General features: G+C 40.3%; 1 protein-coding gene across 1 annotated transcript in view; it reads left to right on the top strand.

Moving 5' to 3' along the window:
- pter (phosphotriesterase related) overlaps positions 1-22,082 on the top strand; it is a 125,794-nt gene that overhangs the window by 93,496 nt on the left and 10,216 nt on the right. Inside the window, 3 exon segments of the mRNA XM_039754278.1 lie at positions 14,485-14,708; positions 14,710-14,748; positions 15,239-15,379. Coding sequence (XP_039610212.1) covers positions 14,485-14,708; positions 14,710-14,748; positions 15,239-15,379 — 404 coding nt within the window.

Below are 22,082 nucleotides of genomic sequence, written 5' to 3'. Positions count from 1 at the left end.
GGCTCTAATGAAGAGAAGGAATCACATTGCATGACAGATGCAGTCAAAATAGAGAACAAATTTAGCAAACAACGTAAACTATAATTTTGACAACATATTTTCAGCCATCCAAAGAGGCAGTTAGACTTAGTAAAATATCCAGAGATGCTTGTCAAAAGTGGTATTGCACTGAACACGTCTTAGAAAAGGAGTAAATAGTAAATATTTTTTGTAAACCAACTACACTTTCTGTTAATGTTAGCGATCTCTGTCCACTGGCACGTTAAAGTGACTTTTTAAACAACTTTACCTTCATTAAACTGCATAATATTTAAACTAATAAATAGATAGATAGATAGATAGATACTTTATTAATCCCAAGGGGAAATTCACATAATCCAGCAGCAGTATACTGATACAAAGAAACAATATTAAATTAAATAGTAATAAAAATGAAAAGAATTAAAATAAAATTAATGTTCGCATTTACTCCCCCGGGTGGAATTAAAGAGTCGCATAGTGTGGGGTCTCCTCAGTCTGTCAGTGGAGCAGGACGGTGACAAAAGTCTGTCACTGAAGCTACTCCTCTGCCTGGAGATGATCCTGTTCAGTGGATGCAGTGGATTCTTCATGATTGACAGGAGTTTGTTTAGTGCCCGTCGCTCTGCCACAGATGTTAAACTGTCCACAGTATTCACCAAATAAAAATAAAATAAAATAAAACAATTGCAACTTGGTGATGACATCTTTACCAACTGAACCATCATTAAGGCAAATTGCGTTAATATGGACCTTGCTTCATGTTCTTTGGCTATATGGATTGTAATGACGTTGGTTATCTCGATCCACCGCTTGCTTTTTTTGTCGTTAGGCAGTACCTGTAACAAACGCGTCTACAAGTGACGTCTGACTCGATTTTCCTCTAGCTTTTTCAGTTTTACCGGAGGATGTGGAGGGTGCCAATCTTAGATCCATACATTCTTGGTACTCCAAAGCATGTTTACGGCTAAGGTGATGCAGCAAATTGCTCGTGTTAGCTCAACAGCATTTGCAGTAAATAGTTGTTTGGTCCACATTCGACCTTTTAAAACCAAAGTATCTCCAGACAATAGACATGACTCCTTTTATTCGGCAAAAGTTCTTCTGTGTCATCACGTTCAACTTTATCGTCTGCTACAGCTTCAATTTCGGAATGTTCTCTGTCCATTTTCACCGCTCAGTACCTCCACTAACACATGTACTCCACTGCATGCGTATTTAGCGGTGCAGCAGTGAAACGGTCCCCCCTTAAACAGTTTCCCGCTGCGCCACGTTCCGAACGTTGTTTGGGCTATTTAAACCGGTGTTGCGGTATAAGAAAAATCCATATCATAACAAAAATAAAAAACGTTTTTTCAATATGTACCGGTATACCTCCCAGCACTACTTGAGTGTGTGTTTATGCAATAACATTGCTGGTCAAATGTTGTGTCTTTGCTTATCTGTTGTAACAATGTCTTCTGTTTTTGTACTTTCCTACTGCAAACAAATTTCCTTCTGGGATAATCAAGTCTACCTAACCCTAACCTAACCTAAATTCAGGACATTTCTCCCACTGCTCCCTTTTCTTGTCCTCCCATCCGAGATGACAGAAAATCCTGCATGGCACTTACATACTGGTATAGGGTGGTCCAGATCTAATTATGCAATTTTTATTACTCTGTAACCTAAAGTCTCTAAAGTTATAACTTAAACTCTAAAGTTTATTACATAGAAAATCACCCGTAAAATCCTGCACTATCGAGAAGTGTGTGAACTGAGGACATGAAGAATCATCTTCATGCCGAGCTGGAATCGTCCCCGCATAAATCAAACTCATCCAAACGATCTGGAGTTGCATAATTAGATCTGGACCACCCTGTAGGTGCCTCAGAGGCTAAGTATCTGAGCTGGTTTGAATCTCGTTACTGCCGTCCTTGAGCAAGACCCTTAATCTGCAGTTGCTCCAGGGGCACTGTACAATAACTGACCCTGCGCACTGACCCCAAGGGGAATGTGATAACCGCATTTCGTTGTACCTGTACAGTGACAATACAGTTGAATCAATCATGGTTTAAATGTAGTTCAGATGTTAGTATGTCCACATACTGCATATTGAAAAAGAAAATGCATTACAATGGGTGCACTTACTTTTTCACAGGACTGATGGCAGGTAGCAGCCTAGTCAGTAAATTCAATCTCCGAGCACTGGGTTTGTGGGTGGCAGGGAGCACTAAACCCTGCGTCACTGTGCCATGCCACCACATCTTTAGTTCTGATGAACTGCTCCATGCAGTCATCGGTAATGAATGAGAAAAGACATTATTTATTGGATCAGCTAGGATCTGTCATGTCAACTGTTTGCATGCTTTGTTGTTGCTGGAACAAAATAAAAAAAAAATTGACAGGTTCTGGATTTTCAAAAAGAACACTTGGCGCACTCGCAAGTCCCAAAAATGGAATTTTAACTGATGTTTCTAAAAAGACTTTGCTATCTCTCACAGTGCATCCTTTTTCTTTCTTTTTGAATTTCATAAAGTACTAATATATGCAATGAGATAAAAAAAAAAAAAGATCTTTTTCCTGGAAACCTTTGCCAGTCATAGGCTGTTAGTGTGCCAAAATAAATGTTCACAGTCTGGAATAGCAATGGACCTCTTCGCTGCAGGCAGTCGATTTGCTTGACTGCTTTATTGAATTATGGTGAACATGTACTGTATTTTCAACATCCATTTTCCCAACTTGCTTATTTTATGACAGGGTCCCTGGGGAGCTGGAGCCTACAGAAGCACGTAGGTTACATGGCAGGAACCAGACCCAGATGGGACACCAGTCTGTCACCACAGTCATTTAGTTTAACATGATTATCTTTGGGATGTACCAAACACTCAGAGTACTTACAGAAAATACACTCCATAATTTCTTAGTCAAGGAGTAAAACTTAGTTCACCAAATCAATGACCACTGCAATGCCATGTTACCCCATATTTTTCTTTATTTCCCCTATAACCACCCAAGTAAGCTAACAACATCCCAGGGAGTAGTTACGGAGCCAACTGGGCAACCCTGATTAATGCATGGATTTAAATAAACAAGTGTGCAATGGCACTGCATAAAAATAAAAAATGCAGACGTTCAACTCTTTTATTGCGACTTCTAGGGTAATCTTTACACGTGGCAGGACAGTATTTGGTAGGCCCGGGTCCAAGAAATGACATCCACTTCTGGGGCTGGCCAGCTATTTTAAGGTTGTGAACAGAAGGGGCGGATATATATAAAATCTTCATTTGGATTTATCTTTGTTTGTCCGCGAATGAATTAGAAGTAGAAGCACTAGATGGCAGTAGAGAGACAGCTAACACATAGGCATTGCATTAAGAATCTCCTCCAGGCTTATACTACTGAAGACTGTAGTACGTCAGTCACACCTCAAAACACAGACATTCAAACTAAACAATTTAAATTAACTAAAGAGATCTTCATTTAGATCTTGATCTTTGTTTGTCCGCGAATTCCATGCATGCGTAGACCACCTACCAGTTTAGTACGTTGTTGTTACTCATGGATGTCAACAATGTGCCGGAATAACGAAAGGAGTGGTGGACAGTGTTACGCTGGTTAGCTCCTGAGGCCTGGTTAGAGATTGAGATTGCCGAAAATAAAAGGTACGTGCCTACGTAACATATGGATGAAAGAAAGACAGTGGGTACAATGAATGACAATGTAACAGCACGTTCTGGAAATTATTATTGTTATGTTGTAGCCAGCGAGTGCTGCGCGTCTCACAGTTGTACCGTGGCTTGCTCACATGTCAGTGAAGTGATCTCTATTTATGCTTTAAAGAGCCTGGATACCTGTGTGTCCCCCTTTTATAACCATTGCTCCATGTATATTGCCATACTCTTTGGATTGCCACAAAGACATTGTTAGAGGAAACGATAGCGTCGTGAAAACGAGACGGACTGTGAACGGACAGAAGCAGAAATGCTCCCACACCACCACGTAATTACGATTCGGACAGTGATTCTGAGTAGGCCATTCCTATCGAATCAATGTCCAAGGGTTTTCTTTTGTAATTTTGTTTCCATTATAAAAAATCATAATGTTGTGTGACGAAGGGCCCAGTTCACGACTGGCGTAGTTGGCGTTTAAACAGGCATGCAGCCCTTCACAGACAACTTTAACACGCATCAAGTTTGAATGTAGTTTTTAAGTAAGGTTACATTTTTATTTCTAGTATATATATATATATATATATATATACACACACACAGTGGCATGCAAAAGTTTGGGCCCTCTTGTTTAAAATGTCGGTATTCCATTGTAGATTTAGAGGTGTGTTTCAGATCATTATCTTGTCGTAGGACCCATCCTCTTTTTAACTTCTATACAGATGGTGAGATGTTTGCTGCCAGACTTTGCTGATATTTATTTGAATCCATTCTTCCCTCCACCAATGACGTGTTCCCTGTGTCACTGGCCTGACCGATCCACTGCCATGCTCAATAGCTGGAGTTGTGTTCTTTTCCTGGAATTCACCCCCCTTTTTTCCTTTAGACATACCTTTGTACGTAGTGGCCAAAACCTTCTATTTTCACTCCATCACGCCATGGGACTTGTTTTTCAAAATGCATCAGGCTTGTTTAGATGTTCATTTGCAGACTTCAGGCACTAATTGTGTGGCTGGCACACAGGAAAGGCTTTCTTCTGCTGACTGCACCATGAAGGTCTTATTTGTTGAGGTGTCGCTGCACAGTAGAACAGCAGACCACCACTCCAGAGTCTGCTACATCCTCCTGAAGGTCTTTTGCAGTCAGATGGCAGTTTTTATTTACCTTTCTAGTAATCCAACGAACAGCTCTTTCAAAAAGTTGTCTTGGTCTTCCAGACCTCAACTTGACCTTTTCCATTCCTGTTATATGCCATTTCTCAGTAACATTACAAACTGAGGAAACGGCGACCTCAAAACGCTTTGCTGTCTTCTTGTAGCCACGTCCTGCTTTGTGAACCCCAATTCTTTTATTGTTTCAGAGCGCTGGTGATGGCTGCTGATTCTTAGCTGAAGGTTTGTGGGTGCTGGGAATTTATACAGCATTGACATCTGCATCACCTGGCCTAACAATGACTGTGAACAAGCCATAGCCCTAAAGAGCTAATTAGGGTCTGAGACCACCTTGGGGAAAGGTTATGTGAGAGCCCAGATATCTGGGGGTGCCCAAACATTTGCATGGTGCTCTTTTCCTTTTTACTTTCTTGTATACAACGTACAGTAATCCCTCGCTATATCGCGCTTTGACTTTCGTGGTTTCGCTCTATCGCGGATTTTATATGAAAGCATAACTAAATATATAACGCGGATTTTTCGCGGGTTCTGCGGACAATGTGTCTTTTTACTTCCTGTACATGCTTCCTCAGTTGGTTTGCCCAGTTGATTTCATACAAGGGACGCTATTGGCGGATGACTGAGAAGCTAACCAATCAGAGCACGCAGTTAAGTTCCTGCGTGCTGAATGCGGTGTTAACCAGGAAGTCTGGTCTCGCTCATTCAGCATCAACGTGTTTCTCTGTGTAAAGAGTTGTGCTCTTTTGTGTTTATCTTTGTGCGTAGTCAAGCCCTTCATTATGGCTCCAAAACGATCTGCTACTGCTTCAGGGGCCGTGCCCAAGCGCCAACGGAAGATGTTAACGATTGCTGAAAAGGTAAACGTTTTGGATTTGTTGAAGGCTACGATTCTTTTTATTTAAAAAGTAGGAAAGGAATATAAGTTTTGGTGCCCTTTTAACCAGGGTGCAAAACGAGTTGTAAGTGGATGTAATAAGGCAGTAGTCTGGATGGAATCTGCCTTAGGGATTTGGATTGAAGAAGAACAACGGCGGTGCTACACAGTCGCCTGAAGTGGCTCCTTTAGGAGGGCTGTAACGCTCTCCTTTGTTGTGCAGTAAAATTAAACTCATTGTTATCGGACAAGTCATCGTGTCATTGTTGGTGAGTAACCATAATTAATTTTCTACTTACAGTACTTAGTACATGTACGTACGTTTAGTGTCACTGTACACACACATTTACTGTATACTATTTTTGTTGCATTGTATGTATTTATTGCTGGTGGCATGTCTATCGTAATGGCTGTAACATATGATATCGGAGACACTCAATATCTCAATAATATTTAGGTTTTACTGTATATACATAATTTCAATGAATCTTACCTAATATCTAAGAGAATACAAAGGGATTATGCTGTATAACTCTGCGGGGAATATTTAAAACAGTGTGGGAGAGTTTATCAGGGCTTAAAATATATAAAAATAACCATAGAAACATATGGTTTCTACTTCACGGATTTTCACCTATCGCGGGGAGGGTCTGGAACGCAACCCCCGCGATCGAGGAGGGATTACTGTATAAGGAAAGCATTGTAATCGTGCAAAGATTCGATGCCGAAATTTTGGTGAATCTCTCTGTTTTTGACTTTGCTGAGTTCCTTGTATACGAAGTACAGGGAAAGTATTGGAATCCTCCAAAAAATTCAATTTCGAGATTTTGATGAATCTAGACGTTTTAGACGTCCCTGAGTCTGAAAATACCATTTTTGGAATTATATGTGTGTGTGTAAACACAATAACTTGACTACGCTTTCACTTAGGCCAGCCACATTTTGTATACAAGTATAGTGGAACCTCTGGTCACGAATGTCTCGGAACACGTACAGATCGGGTTACGACCAAAAAGTTCGCCAAACTTTTGCATCTGTTCACGACCACACACTCAGGTGACGAACAAACCAGTTTCCCTTCCGATTCTTACTCGCCGATGATTTACGCACGTGTTCAGTCTCTCCCTGTGCATTCCCTGCGCAGCGAGCGAGAGAGAGCGCGAGAAGGCAGTTAAAGAATGCACCGGGCTTGTTTTTAAAGAGACTGCTTCGAGCATTGTTTTAATCTCGTTGTATTTAATGAAGACTTTTTCTGTTGGGTTTTAACCTCCACTTCACTTCTGTTTTTATGGGATCATTTATTTATTGGAGGATTCTGAAAGCACTGCACTTTATTTAATTTGGATTTTGTTTTTTGATTGTTGTTTTGTTGATTTTGATAAAAGCACTTGGCACTTTTCGCACCATCCAATTGCCCCATTATAGTGCCTCACTGTCGTGCTCATCGGTAACATTACCGACGGTGACGGCTTTAAGGGCTCCCGGAAGCGAGATGGGAGCATGCTGCAAACCCGCATCGTCACAGACTTTACCTCAAAACTGTAATCTCCTCTCCAGCCAGTTCCTCCTCACTTCCTTCTTGCCAGAACTCGCCTCATGCAAGGTTACTTTTCTTGGTTGTTTATGGTTAGTTTTTGTATAAATTACGGATTTTTCAAATATTCATTTTTTTCCCTGTGCTTAAAACTCATTAAAAAAGTGTTTACAGCGAGCTGCTCGTAAAGCTGTAGCGTGAACTCTTGCAGTGTTAGTTTTTTCTGTTCAAGGTTTTCTCAGTCTTATTCAATGTTTTTACATTTAGTTTACTATTACATTGTGCAATCTATGGTATAATTAACTATTTTTGTGCTCAAAAATCTTTAAAAAAAATATATTTACATACAGCTTGTACAGTTCGGAACGGATTAATTGTATTTACATACAGTCCTATGGGGGAAATTACTTCGGGTCACGAACAAATCGGGTTACGACCAGAGTTTTAGAACGAATTATGGTCGTGACTTAAGGTTCCACAGTATTAGGTACAAAATGTAGATTTCTATCAACTTTTGGCCTCTTTCTGTTAACCAGGAGTGGTACTTTACCTTTTTATTCATGCCGCTGAACTTTACTTTTATAATATTTTTTCAATATATTATTCATTTGATTTGATTTGTTGTTGAGGGTTCTTTAATGTACACCATATAAAAATATAATCCTTGTCTCGCGGCTTTCTCCTCAAATACCCATCCCCATATCTGAGTATAGGAGACAGTCGAGGGGAGACCACTCCCGATTTTTCCACCGTACAACTGTACAAAACAAAAGCTATACACTAATCTTACATAAAAAGGTAAAACAAAATGTGTCATCTTGAACTTGATGGTGGTTAGTTCATCTTCTGCTCACTTAACTATTCATAGTAACAGACATTTTAATTGAGGCGGCCCAGACTTTTGCATGCCACCATATTTGACCACAGGGAGAAATTGTGCATTTTGCAAAAGCTCGATGTATCAATATTACAAGTAAAGGCAACTGGAAAACATTGTGGTAACCACAACGGACCGAGGCTGACACGATACATCACGTTCGCAATGGCTTATGGGTAGTTAGAGTGCAGCACTCTGTTAATAGTCTAGTTGAAACCAGCGTCAAATGAACATGGAGGCTGTTCTGCGGGACTGCACTATCGTTGAACAACACGCCGTGGTGAGAATTCTTCGGGCCAGGATGAGTGAAACCTTCTGAAATATCCAGTTTCATTTGGCAGAGGCTTCCTCCATTCTGAAGCTGGAAATGGAGAGTAAGTGAGTCACAGTGTGGCACCTTTTACCCTTCTCCTGTATTCTCTCAGATCAGCCTGCTGTATGACACTCTCCAGGCTCTCATGTCTGATGTATTATAATAGTGAAAGATTTGTTGTACAGAGTCCGTTTACAGTATATCCAGATATTGTAGCTGTTATCTAGCATTTGGAAACCATATCAAGTAAAATCATCAGAATGCTGCTTGGCTCCTTTTTATTTCCCATATGTTTGTAGTTGCATGGAGAATGAGTCTCTTTTCTGTCCGAAGAGATGCTTCTTGTGCCTGTCAGTAGGGTAAGAGATCTGTGGTGAAGAACAATTTTAAATAAATAGTTGTGTGTCCAGCAGAGTGCAGGCTCCCAACGGATGCATACACTGCTCAGAGGTTGATTGGGGTGCTCGGTTAAATGTGCATTCACGTGCAAATGCCTCAGAGAAGGTGGAGGGAAGTACCTGCACCCGGTCAGGACTATATAGGGAGCCTGCATGGCAGAGAGAGGACCATTAGATGAGGACGATGGGAGAACAATTGATTGAGATCAGAAGACAGTCTGGAGGATAGACAGAGATGCGAACAATTGGGAAGTAAAAGCAGATGGTGATAGCAGTATCAGCATAATGAGAGAGGAGACACAGCAACCTGGCACCTGTGGGGTGTCCCACTTGATCATTGTAGGAATGGGGATGGCGAACAAACCTCCCGGGCATCCAGGTTGTGTTTGACATTGGCATATTGAATGACCAGAGGTCTGGATATGTGCGTCAAGGCCGGAGGGACAGGAGTCAGGAGAGGTGGTCGTAGCTCTCAGTATCTCCCCTAATAATAATAATAATTCATTTTATTTATTAGTAGGCGCCTTTCTAAACACTCCAGGACACCAAACAACAGGCAAAACACAGATTATAAACAAAAGTAAAATACAAAATTTAAATCAAACAGAGCAAATTGTAATCAAAGAGAAAAAGCAGTCTGAAACAAATGAGTTTTAAGTTTAGATTTGAAAAGTGAAAATGATTCAATATTTCTAAGCTCAGGTGGTAGTGAGTTCCAGAGCTGGGGAGCAGAGCAACTGAATGGTGCTAAGATGGACGAAGGGGACAGTCAAGTGGATGGAGGAAGAGGATCTGAAGGTACGGGAGGGAATGGCAACCTGGAGGAGGTCAGACAGATATGGAGGGGCGAGGCTGTGGAGAGCCTTAAAAGTTAACAGAAGAATTTTGAATTGAATGCGGAACTGAACTGGAAGCCAATGAAGCTGCTGCAAGACGGGAGTGATACATGAATAGAGGGGGTCTAGTAATGATACGCGCGGGCAGCTGAATTCTGGACCAGTATAAAGAGATTTGCAAGAAAGACCAAAGAAAAGGGAATTGCAATAATCGAGACGAGAAGTGACAAGGCTATGAATGAGGATGGCAGTGGTGTGGGGAGTGAGGGAGCGGAGAATACGATTAACGTTACAATGGTGGAAATATGCAGACCGGGAGATGTTATAAAGATAAAGTACTGTCAAGGATGACATCTGTGGGGAAGGGAAGACAGAGGAATTATCAATAACAAATGAAAAATGATCGGTTTTGGATAATGTGGATTTTGTACCAATGAGGAGAACCTCCGTTTTTTTTTTAACTTGTTATTTAATTTAAGAAAGTTTGAAGAAAACCAGGATTTGATTTCTGCTATGCAATCAGTAAGTGAGGAGGGTGGAAAGGAAGCAGTAGGTTTGCTAGAGAGGTAGAGCTGGGGGTCATCAGCATGACAGTGGAAGCTAATGTTATATTTACAAAAGATATTACCGAGGGGAAGGAGGTAAATAATGAGAAGGAGAGGGGTCCCAGGACAGAGCCCACCTGAAGTAACAGCGGTGGGTTGGGATGTGAAAGTTTTAAACTGAACAAACTGAGTACGGTCAGAGAGGTAGTCGTGTGACAAAGAGTGTCAAAGGCCACACTCAGATGAAGAAGGATGAGAATAAGAATTAAACCAGAATCAGCTGCCATAAGGAGGGCATTGATAATTTTTATAAGTGCCGTTTCTGTACTGCGGAGGGGACGAAAACCAGACTGGAACTGTTCATACAGATTAGTTTGAGATAAATGAGAGTGAAGTTGAATAGCCACTCTTTTTTCAAGAATTTTGGAAATGAAGGGTAGATTAGAAATAGGATGAAAATTATTGAAATTAGTCGGATCAGCACCAGGTTTGTTCAGTATTGGGGTTATTAACCGCAGTTTTAAAAGATGAAGGAAGAGTACCAGTAGTGAGAGAAGAGCGGATTATAGCAGAAATAAGGGGGACCAGAGAGGGGAGGCAGGCTTTGACCAGGACTGTAGGGCGGGGGTCCAGCTGACAGGTGGATGGCTTAGACTTACAGACGAGATCTGAGATTCCTGAGAAGGTAGGAAGCTGAAAAGAGGAAAATGAGTAAGCTGGTGGTAGAAATTCAAATGAAGTACTGGAGGAATCCGTATAGAGAGATTGATGAATCATTCATTAAAAAAGGACATAAGGGAAATTGCAAAAATCAGTTGAGTAAAGGTGAGGAGGTAAAGAATCCAGGGGTTGTGTGAGATTATTAAGTAGTGAAAACAATGACTTGGTGTTTCCTTCATTGGAAGAAATAATGAGAGTGTAATAGTTAGATTTAGTTTGGGCAGTACAGTCCTTGTAATAAAGTGTATGGTTTTTGTACATGTCTTTGTGAACAAAGAATCCAGTTTTTTTATACAACCGTTCAAGTTGCCGGCCTTTGGCTTTTATACGCTGAAGTTCAGGTGTGAACCAGAGAGCAGAAAAGGAGAAAGACACAGATCTAGTTTTTAATGGAGCGACAGAGTTAAGAATGCCATTAAGTCCAGTGTTATAGAGTGAGACCAGTTCTTCGGGAGTGGATGAATTATCAATGCCCATAAGGGAATCATTACTAGAGGAAAGAGAGTCTAAGTTAATGTTCTTAGTATTACCCGTTGGAAGACTCGCTGGGGTGAGTGCTGAAGGACATGATATGGCTGAACTTACTGCTGATGTGCTTTTACTTGGAATTGAGCGACTGTTTTATTTGGATTGTAGAATTTTTTTTTACCCTTCAAGCTCCTCTGGATTTTATGGATTATTTATTTATTTATTTATTATTTTATTTACTGCTGCACATCACTTTTTGGGACACTTTTTTTTTTATATTATATATATATATAAAAACACAGTTTCACTTTGTACCAATCCCTTGCTGACAGCGTGTCTTCATTTGCCCTGGCTCGTCTCGACGGTTCTGGGTTCAAGAGACTCCTGGAATCAACTCAGGAGTGTGGAGCTGACCCGGACTCTCATAATCAGTTGCAAATATTAAGAAAGTTAAAGATTTCAACAAGGCGCAACATAATTTGAGAACATCAAAACAGTTTACCTATAAAAAAAAAATAAGTCCGAAATGTAAAAAGAAATTAATGTGAAAACAAATCACAACACCAGAAGCTGCATCCTTGACCTGAGGTGCTTTTTCCTGTCTGACAGAGTAAAGTGAATTGTGAAGCACTGAAGCCTTGAAGGAAGACAGGAGCATGGAGACTCCTCTCTGGTCTGTAACATTCAAGGCATTGATTCTATTGATCCAGCCAAATTCTTTCTCTTTAACAGTAAACCACATGCTAAGGGACACCAGTTGTATGGTTAAGATGAGTGCTTCTTAAACTCGGTCCCTCAGGACTTAGCAGCGCAAGAGAAAGTCCAGAGGAGAGCAAATAGACTGCTTCCGGCATTAGGAGGTTTGAGCTATGAGGACAGATTCAAAGAGATGAAGCTTTTCAATTTAAACAAAATAAGGTTTACGAGGGAACATGATTAGAGGGTTTAAAATTATAAAAGAATTGGTACCATAGATCCCAGTTGTTACATTAAAATACATTCCACAGTAAGAACACTGGGACACAGTTGGATACTTGTTAAAGGAAGTCAAGTCAAGTCAAGTTGGGGAGCCCACTACATGATGAAACAACTCAGGATCCCGGTTGGCAATTCCTCAGGCAGACACGCGGTCCAGTTCCACCCTCCGGAAACAACCCACTATCTGCTGCAGCCAGGTGTTACGTGGGTGACCCTTTGACCTGGTCCAGCCACTCGGGTCCCTAACAATGACGATTTTATGAGCCGGATCAACCTCGGGGAAGCGTGCCTCATGGCTGTAGTGCCGTAAATGACGCTCCTTCCCAATGCAGGTAATGTGCCTCATTCAGGGCTCCATGAGCAACACAAAGTCAAACCAACAGTACCCAAGGATTTTCCGGAGAGACACAGTACCAAAGGAGTCCTGTCTTCATCTCAGGTCACTGGATAGCGTCCATGTCTCGCAACCATATAGCAAGACGGGAAGCACCAGGACTCTAAAGACTTGGACCTTTGTCCTTTTGCATAGATATCTGGAGAGCCACACACCCCTTTCCATTGACCTCATGACCCCCCATGCTCTCCCATTCCGTCTACTGACTTCATAGGAAGAGTCACCAGAGATATGAATGTCACCGTCAAGGTAAGTAAACCTCACAACAAGGTCGACACTCTCGCCGCAGACGGACACACTCCTGATGGCCGTGCCCAAGAAGTTATTAAAGGCCTGGCAGGTTTTGCACAAATCTTAGAAACGTTGCCCAGAGGGGACTGGTCAGGCGGTCTCATGGCCTGGAATCCCTGCAGATTTTATTTTTTTTCTTCAGATGACTGGAGTTTTTTTTTTTTGTTTTTTCTGTCCACCCTGGCCATCGGACCTTACTTATTCTATGTTAATTAATGTTGACTTATTTTTATTTTTTGTGTCTTCTATTTTTCTATTCTTCATTTTGTAAAGCACTTTGAGCTACATTTTTTTGTATGAAAATGTGCTATATAAATAAATGTTGTTGGTTTTCTTCATGTAAAGAACCACAGACGCATGGAATCAATTACAAAACGCTGCAGTGGAGATTGGGACTTGATTGACATTCAAGTCATTACTTGATGTCGTGTTGAACAATCTCAGTGAAAAGGATGGCTGATGGTCTGCCCAGTCACTAAGGTAGAATGGTGGTAAAGGCACTAGAAAAATCAAAGACCATAACCCTGACTGTGGTGCTGGCTTTGTCCACGTGGGACTAGGATGTGTGGAGCACTTACAGTACATGAGAGCACGTGCAGGATAGGAAAACTGCCGGAAATCCAGATGTTGTAAAATCCGGCTGTTTTAGGACCAACCTATCAAAGGTCTTTATGATGTATGTGGAAAGAGCAACTGGGTGTTACTGGAATGCCCCATCTTAGACACTCGGACCACACAAGATGTTTTCCACAGCTGAGGATTCTTCTACAAACTCAGGGATGGGGAGAACAATGTGAATTTCCTCTTGGGATTAATAAAGTATCTATCTATCTATCTATCTATCTATCTATCTATCTATCTATCTATCTATCTATCTATCTATCTATCTATCTATCTATCTATCTATCTATCATATAGTGCCTTTCATATCTATCTATCTATCTATCTATCTATCTATCTATCTATCTATCTATCTATCTATCTATCTATCTATCTATCTGGCTGGCACATGTTTTCAGTAATTACAAAACTTTACAGATTATATGATCAGTTTACATAAAGGCACAGAGTTGTTTTTACAGACAAGAAAATAAAGTGGTTAGAAACTAAATAACATCAGCAGAACCCAACGATATCAGTCCATTTTGGTTCTCCCTTCACAAGTGTCGGTGCCTCCCTGACTCGCAGTAAATGTTTAATACGCGGACGAGCCTGCGCTGCTTGTACTTCTCTTCTGTGCTCGGCTCTTTAATCTCGTCAGTGTGAAATTCATTGGCAGCTCCTGCTAAGCAGATAGCTGCTTTACATACAATGCTGAGAGACAAGGACAAATGGCTTCCTCAGGCTGGTTAAACACATGTAATTACAGTGTTGGTGATTTTTATATATAATTACATTTTTTTTTAATCCTTCTAGCTTACAGGAATTATCATTGATGAAATACTTCATGGTGCGGATGGCACAGATATTAAATGTGGAGTGATTGGAGAAATTGGCACATCCTGGCCAATAACCGACAGTGAAAAGAAGGTCCTGCAGGCCACCGCACATGCCCAGACTCAACTTGGATGTCCAGTGATAATCCACCCTGGTCGACATGATTTAGCTCCTTTTGAAGTGGTCCGTATACTGCAAGAGGCGGGGAGACCTCTCCAAAACTGTAATGTCCCATATGGACAGGTAAGAATTGGGAGTTCTTCACACATAACAGAAAATGAAAATAGAGGCGATGTGCACAAAAAGTTTCAAAATCCGCTCATTTTGTTTTAATCAATAGATGCTGTTTTTAGAAATCCGTGACATTTTAAACCCATGGCGTAATTTCTGCAGTAGGTCTGAAACAGTTACAGCATGTCACTTTGTTGTCATTAAAATTCTACCTTTATTTAAAAGCGTTTCATTTTCTCTCTTGAGCTGACCTTTAGTGATTAAGAGAATTGAAGAGGACGATATTTTCTGGGGAGCTTAATGTCACTGCTTTTTTTTTCTCCCCTGGAATCATTTAGCTATCTCAATGAGACAGTAACAGATATTTCCTTAACATGAAAGAGACACAGACCAATTGGTTTTATCTGCTTCATCAATCACTTACGTTCGTGCTTAAGTTAAAGCAGCCCATGATAATATCAAAGCTCGGTGCTAATGTATACATTTGCATTTTTTTTTTTAGGACTATTTTTGAGAAGGAGAAACTGCTCGAGTTTGCAAAGCTGGGAAGTTACGTGGAGTATGATCTTTTTGGAACAGAAATGCTAAACTACCATTTCAGGCCAGATGTGGATATGCCGTGTGACAATCAGAGAATTCAAAGGTACGTAAAATTAACGTTGACTGCATTGTGTATGTCTGTTTATTAACATCTAAATAGCTGACCAACACTTTCATTTGAAGCAACACGTGAATCACAGTTACCATATATTTGGTTCTAATGTTATCCAGCTTATTTGGGGTGGCACAGTGCTGCAGTGGTAGTGATATTAATAATAATAATAATAAATAATAATACATTTTTGGGACACTTTATATATTGCCTTTCCCAAACGTTTAATCCGCTCAAAGGAAAAATATGTTGATTCAAAATTTCACGGTGTCAACAAATTTACAGAGTTTAAATTTGAGCAAGAATGGCAGGATATACAGTATATAGCATTTTACAATATCAAACCAGGAAAATAAATAAAGAAGAGTAAGATAGGTTTCTTCTCTCCGGCCCTTAAATTTACTAACAGACAACATAATTGATGGTCTGCACACACACACAGGTTACATGAGCATCTTGACATGGAGGTAAACTGAGAGAAAGGGAATAAGTGCGTGTGGCATGTCAGAAAAATATATTCAGGTAGAGCTAACAGCCTTCAACAAGATGAACAGATGAGTTTTAAAGAGAGTTTGGCATGGAGTCAGCTGATCTGATTAATTTCCTATTTCTAAACTTGAGAAACTGGTCTCCTCGGTCCCCAGACGTCATTCCAGAGTCTGGGCACTGAAATTCTGAATCTATTTTTCCCTTAAAATGATACAGCTGAAGGCCCTGCTGTCACCCATTGTACATTTTATTTATATATTGCCTTTCCCATGCTCAAGGCGCTTTACAGAGTTTAAGAAAGAATGGCAGGATATACAGTATATAGCATAAACCAGGAAAATAAATAAAGAAGAGTAAGATAGGTTTCTTCTCCGAATTTACTAACAGACAACATAATTGATGGTCTGCACACACACACAGGTTACATGAGCATCTTGACATGGAGGTAAACTGAGAGAAGGGGAATAAAGTCAGGGAGAGCTAAAAGCCTTCCTGAACAGATAAGTTTTAAAAGAGTTCATGGAGTCAGCTGATCTGATTAATTTCGGCAGGTCATTCCAGAGTCTGGGCGCTATACAGCTGAAGGCCCTGCTGTCACCCATGGATTGTAGATTAGTGTGGGGCACAACATGATTACCAGAGTCAGAGGACCTTAGTGGGTGGACAGGCACATAGTGATAGAGATGTAGCTCCAGAGTTTGAGTCCCAGGTCCTCCCTCTGTGGACTTTGCATGTCCTACTGGGTGTTCTGGTTTCCTCTCACAGTCCAAACACATGCAGGTCGGGTGAATTGGCTGATCCTAAATTGGCCCGTGGGTGTGTGTGTGCCCTGTGATGGACTGGCACCCTGTCCAAGGTTTGTTCCTATCCTTGCCTCTTCTGCTAGCTGGAATAGGCTGCAAAGGACCCATGTGATCCAGTTCATGAAAAAGATGGTCAGAAAATGATTGACTGAATGACTAAACTAATACCCCACTGAAATAACATATATACTTATTTTTTTATTTGTTGCTTACCCTGAGTAGTTTGTAGTGATGGCCAAGAAAATTTTTAAATATATCTTTGGGGAGAAAGGATGTCAACAACAACAATATTTATTTCTATAGCACATTTTCATACAAGGAATTTAGCTTGACGTGCTTTACAAGATGTCAAAGAATGACGTTGCAAGAAAAGAAATCCAAATAAGATTGGTAAGCATCATAATGTACAAGCTTATATAACATCTTCTTATATAATATGCTACCGTGGCAGACCATTTTAGGGTAGATGTGGACTGTTGTCAACACAAGGGGGTTGAGAGCAGATGTCGACTAAAGTCAACCTCCAGGTGCAGAGGGAGTAAAAAAAAAAGCCATAAATGTCAATAAAACTTGCCATTTCGTTATAGATAGACCCTCTTTGCTAGGAGGACCGTTAGACTCTTTGACTTCACATCGAATCCCGGCATGTGCGTGAGTAGCGTAGAGTAAACAATGTCTAGCATGGCATTAACATTGGGCGAAAGAGCAAAGTGAATGCTCCTTGTGTATTTATTTATCGCATATTATTGCTGCAGCAGACTTTGACTTATTGAACTCCGATTTTGATGCAAGTGATCTGGGGCCTCATGTATAAATGGTGCGTACACACAAAAATGTTGCGTAAGAACGTTTCCACGTTCAAATCGCGATGTATAAAACCTAAACTTGCCATAAAGCCATGTACATGTCCACGGTAGCTCATACCCTGTCATACACAAGTTCACTGTTCAGTTTTGCAGACTGGCAGCAAAAAAGCGTCAAAGCAGTGCTACTGTTCCTATGTAGATATCCTTTCATTTTTAGATCCACATCCCTGACGCGGCTTTATAAATACACTGAAATTAACCACATATTGTTTAGTAGTTTAATGCATCTGATTGTAAATAACCTGTAACAATAACCAGAGAATGGTCAAACTATTCTAAATACCACAGCTGCTTTAGCGTTGTTACTTTCACTGCACCTCGGATCCCTCATTGAATCATCTTTTTCTATATTACTCTCACTGCACCCCTCGGAGTGTTTATATCACTGTATCTGAGTGTGAATCACAGCAGCAGCTGATCAGAAAGAGAATTATCAGTATACAGTATCAAGCACACGCTGCCTCAGCCATGCTGTCTATTAAACTGCTCTCATATGACAAACACTTCAGAGCCTTTCCTGTACGGACCTCGCGGTTCACAAACAGTTTCATCCCAAGAGCTCTAAACACAGTCAATCAGTCCATCAAGTGCTCCTTGTAGAAGGCTTTGTACTTATTAGTACAATCACGTCACTGTAAACCTGCACTACAGTTATAATATTGTACAACCTGAGCCACTTTATAAAGAGCATATTTACATATGATGACAATATCATTTTAGGATGAAATGCAGCAAAATATGTTTATTATATTATACAGATAAAACTTTAACAACACAGTAAGGTTACTCAGCTACACTTAAACTACCACTTTATTTTTAAGTCTGCCCAGCGAGCTGCTGGCACTCCGTTCACAGATTGTTCCTGCCTTGCGCAGTGTATTCTTGCTGGTGCTGTTACGCGACACTGGAAGGATAGATGGACAGAATAATTAAACATCGCATTACTACGAAGATATTTCAATGTGCCTTAATAGTTTTGATGAATCGGTGTTCTAGCGAGCTGCTGGCACTCTGTTCAGCTTACAGATACGGATATTTCAATGTGCTTAAGAATCGGTGTTCTGTTACAGATGGCGTCTATTACAGAGCTGATTGTGTGGCGATTGGGTATTTGGAGAAAGACAAGTAAGGACAGGAATTGGAGGTTTGTACGTATGAAAGAGATAGTACTGTTACAATAAAGCATTTCATTGAAGGTCGCACACAGCGCAGGAAGCATCTTGCATGAGACATGAACAATCACAATTCCCATGTTTAATAACATGCTTTAACTCCTATCATCATGAAAATAATATCACGTATACATCTCAGTATTTAAATTATTCAGAGAGCTGTAATATCACAAATGTAATGGATTCTGTGTCCTGTCAGAGGAAGAGAAAGCCCGGAAGCACATAGTGATTCACACACACAGGGCAGATAGAAGATCAAATACAAAACAAAGCATTTAACGTGCTACTTTAGTTATGATGGGATTGAGAAACTAGTAAATTAAACGATTTTAAGATGAAGTTTATGATGTTCTACTTTAATGACAAACTAAACTATGTGATTAAAGTGGAAATTTAGAGATTAAAGTTGACTTTTCATGATTTTTCTCCCCACTGTGTGCCTTTTTTTTTTTCTCTGTACCCTAATAAGCTTTCATGTGACACACAGACATTGGGCTACGACTCGCCTTTTCACGCCGACTTTGATATCTGATAACTTCTTTTTTATTTCCGGCACTGTGCGACTTTGTGAACATGAGCTTTTCGAGTTTCTCTGACACGCTGTGTCACGTGATCAACTTCCCGTTGTTGTTTATACCACCGTTTAAACCAACAAATAGTACATTTTTCTTTACCTCCACTTGGTATTCATTGAAATTCTTCTATTTTCCCTCGTGCTTTTGCCATTGCCTCTTCACAGAAGGCTGAGCTTACGGGCTATTTGTATTGATTTGCATATTCAAAGAGGCGTATTTCTGGGAGGAGTTGGGGTGGGACAGCAGGCACGTGCACAAGCGTTACTTTTCACACTGTATGTAGCGGAAGAACGTGGAAGTTGGTGTACGCACAGATTTATTCATCTGGATTATTTTGTGCGTAAGCACATTTCTGCTTTTGTCCGTAAGCCATGTTATAGTGTGAATTCTTCGCATGCCGTTATACAAGAGGCCCCTGGAGATCAAAACTGAAAGTCAGGTACCTGCATCAGCTGATCAGTCCCCAGCTGATTGCGCAGCTGACGAACCTGCAGCAAAGTTCACCCTGGGACGACTTCCAGACATAGATCTGTGGTAGGCAAGCTGGCTACTGGACTTCATCAAACGACACGGCGTGCTAGTGGATGGTACGAATTACCGGCCATTTGACTATGTCACGCTATTTTTTTCCAGAACGTGCCTTTCAGCTTATGAATGATGATTCTTATGAAATAAGTCTGTGAATTGACATTACTGTAGTGGCTCATGGAACCTGCAGCTGCCGCACTCTGCACGAAAGTGCGCTCTTACCTAGATTACTGCACGCTGGACACATTGTGCTTTCTACGCTCTTATTACCGCAACTAACTACATCAGGGGTGCCCACACTTTTTCAGCTTGTGAGCTACTTTTAAAATGACCAGGTCGAAATGATCTACCTACATTAAAAATTATATACAGTATATATATATATATATATATATATATATATATATATATATATAGTGCATCCAGAAAGTATTCACAGCGCATCGGTATTTCCGTATTTTGTTACGTTACAGCCTTATTCCAAAATGGATTAAATTCATTTTTTCATTTTTCCTCAGAATTCTACTCACAGCACCCCATAATGACAATGTGAAAAAAGTTTACTTGAGGTTTTTGCAAATTTATTAAAAATAAAAATAAAAAAGACACATAGGTGTCTTACTTGTCAGTGGCTTAGTGAATCCACGCCCCTTCTGGCGTGTTTTTCATGGGTGTCTTGCCTTAGTGAATTATATATATAGATACTGTGGTCTGTGGTGTCAAATTCTGTGCTCAAGTCTGAGTGAACAAGAATAGATAACAGACATAACACAATTTCTAACCTAGAGGTGACCAGTGCTGGGCAACAGCAAAACAATCTGAAAAACCTAATAAATGCAACAAACGTACTTACAAAGAAAGCTTCCATTCCAAACCTTGATGCCAATCTGCAGGCCTGGAAATGTATAAGCAGAAGTTGGACCTCATTCTGTACATCATGTTTGGCTCCGCTCCATGAAATCCTATCTTCAAACGACATAGCATATAATTAAGCATATGAACACAGCAAGTAAATAAAGAGATTCATAACATAACAACACAAAACATGATTAATTATGCAGAGTAATATGTAACAATACATAAGAATAACACATCAAGTGATAAATGAAACCCTGGTTAAACCATACCAATAGAGTAATGTCTCTAATTATATGGGCGCTTACCTATACAGATATATGGTAACCTTCAATCCAACATCTCCTGGTCCATCAGATACATTGCCAGAACTTAAAAACTTAACTTGGCATCCTTCCGTCTCTTATCTGTATCGATTGGAGTGACAGTACTGTCATTTTAGTTTACAGTCCTGACGGGTTCACTGAAGTTTGTTTGGTCTACAATCGTTCAATTAAGGGGAAATCCCTGGAATTACGTTTGCTTAATTGAAAGAAAAATTTCCGCTTAAATGGCACTTTCTTCTGGTAATCTGCTTCATCTTAAATGTCAACAGCACAGAGACATTCATTTAAATAGTTAAAAACTGGCTTCTTGTATTTCCTGTGTGCTCTGTTACACCTGTCTTTAGATCTTCAAACTATAATATGACAGGTCTGCAGTCGGTTATAGGCGTGAGTGTGATCTTTTAAGGCTATGCTGAATTAGTGTTTATCTCTGGTCATTTTTCAGTGTGGAATCAGCACACCGCTTTAATATTTGAAAGAAGGTTCTTTAAGATAATCAGGTGAAGAATGTCGCTTCTCTAGTCTCTGTAAGGCAAACATATCCACGCAATGAAAAGCTTAAAAAATATTTCTCCGTAACCTTTGAAAAATCATGTTTGAGATTACAGGTGTAGACACTCTCCCTTAATTGCCCTTAATTTGAACCCGTGTGTGTCCACTTGTGAGTATATTATCAGCCCCAGAATTCAATGTAACTTTTAATCAGACCCATTTGGGTGATTTTAGTGTTCATTTTAATTTAATCAGGGCACACACAATTATGTGATAATAAATTGCTTCACCTGAGCGCACTCCCTAATTAAAAGCGGTTACTTATATTTCCCGAACAATGGCCAATAATTCACAAATTCCCATGGTTATTGATGGAGCCAGTTAGACACTCTACTGGCACTCTTGTGCTACATTTATTTTAAATTTATTTGATGTTCTTTGTCAATCCCTTAGGGGAAATTGATTTTTCGCGTGACTTTCGGGGGTCAGGGCACAGGGTCTGCTACTGTAAAGTCATTTTAATGTTATGAGCCCAGCGGAGTAGTATCCCTTCTGGCAGTTAAAGGATTTGAACCAACAACCTTCTAG

The sequence above is a fragment of the Polypterus senegalus genome, chromosome 5 (genome assembly GCF_016835505.1).
Source record: "Polypterus senegalus isolate Bchr_013 chromosome 5, ASM1683550v1, whole genome shotgun sequence".
Lineage (NCBI taxonomy): Eukaryota > Metazoa > Chordata > Cladistia > Polypteriformes > Polypteridae > Polypterus > Polypterus senegalus.
Note: the sequence above shows the minus strand (reverse complement) of the source record. Positions and strands in the feature narration are given on the sequence as shown.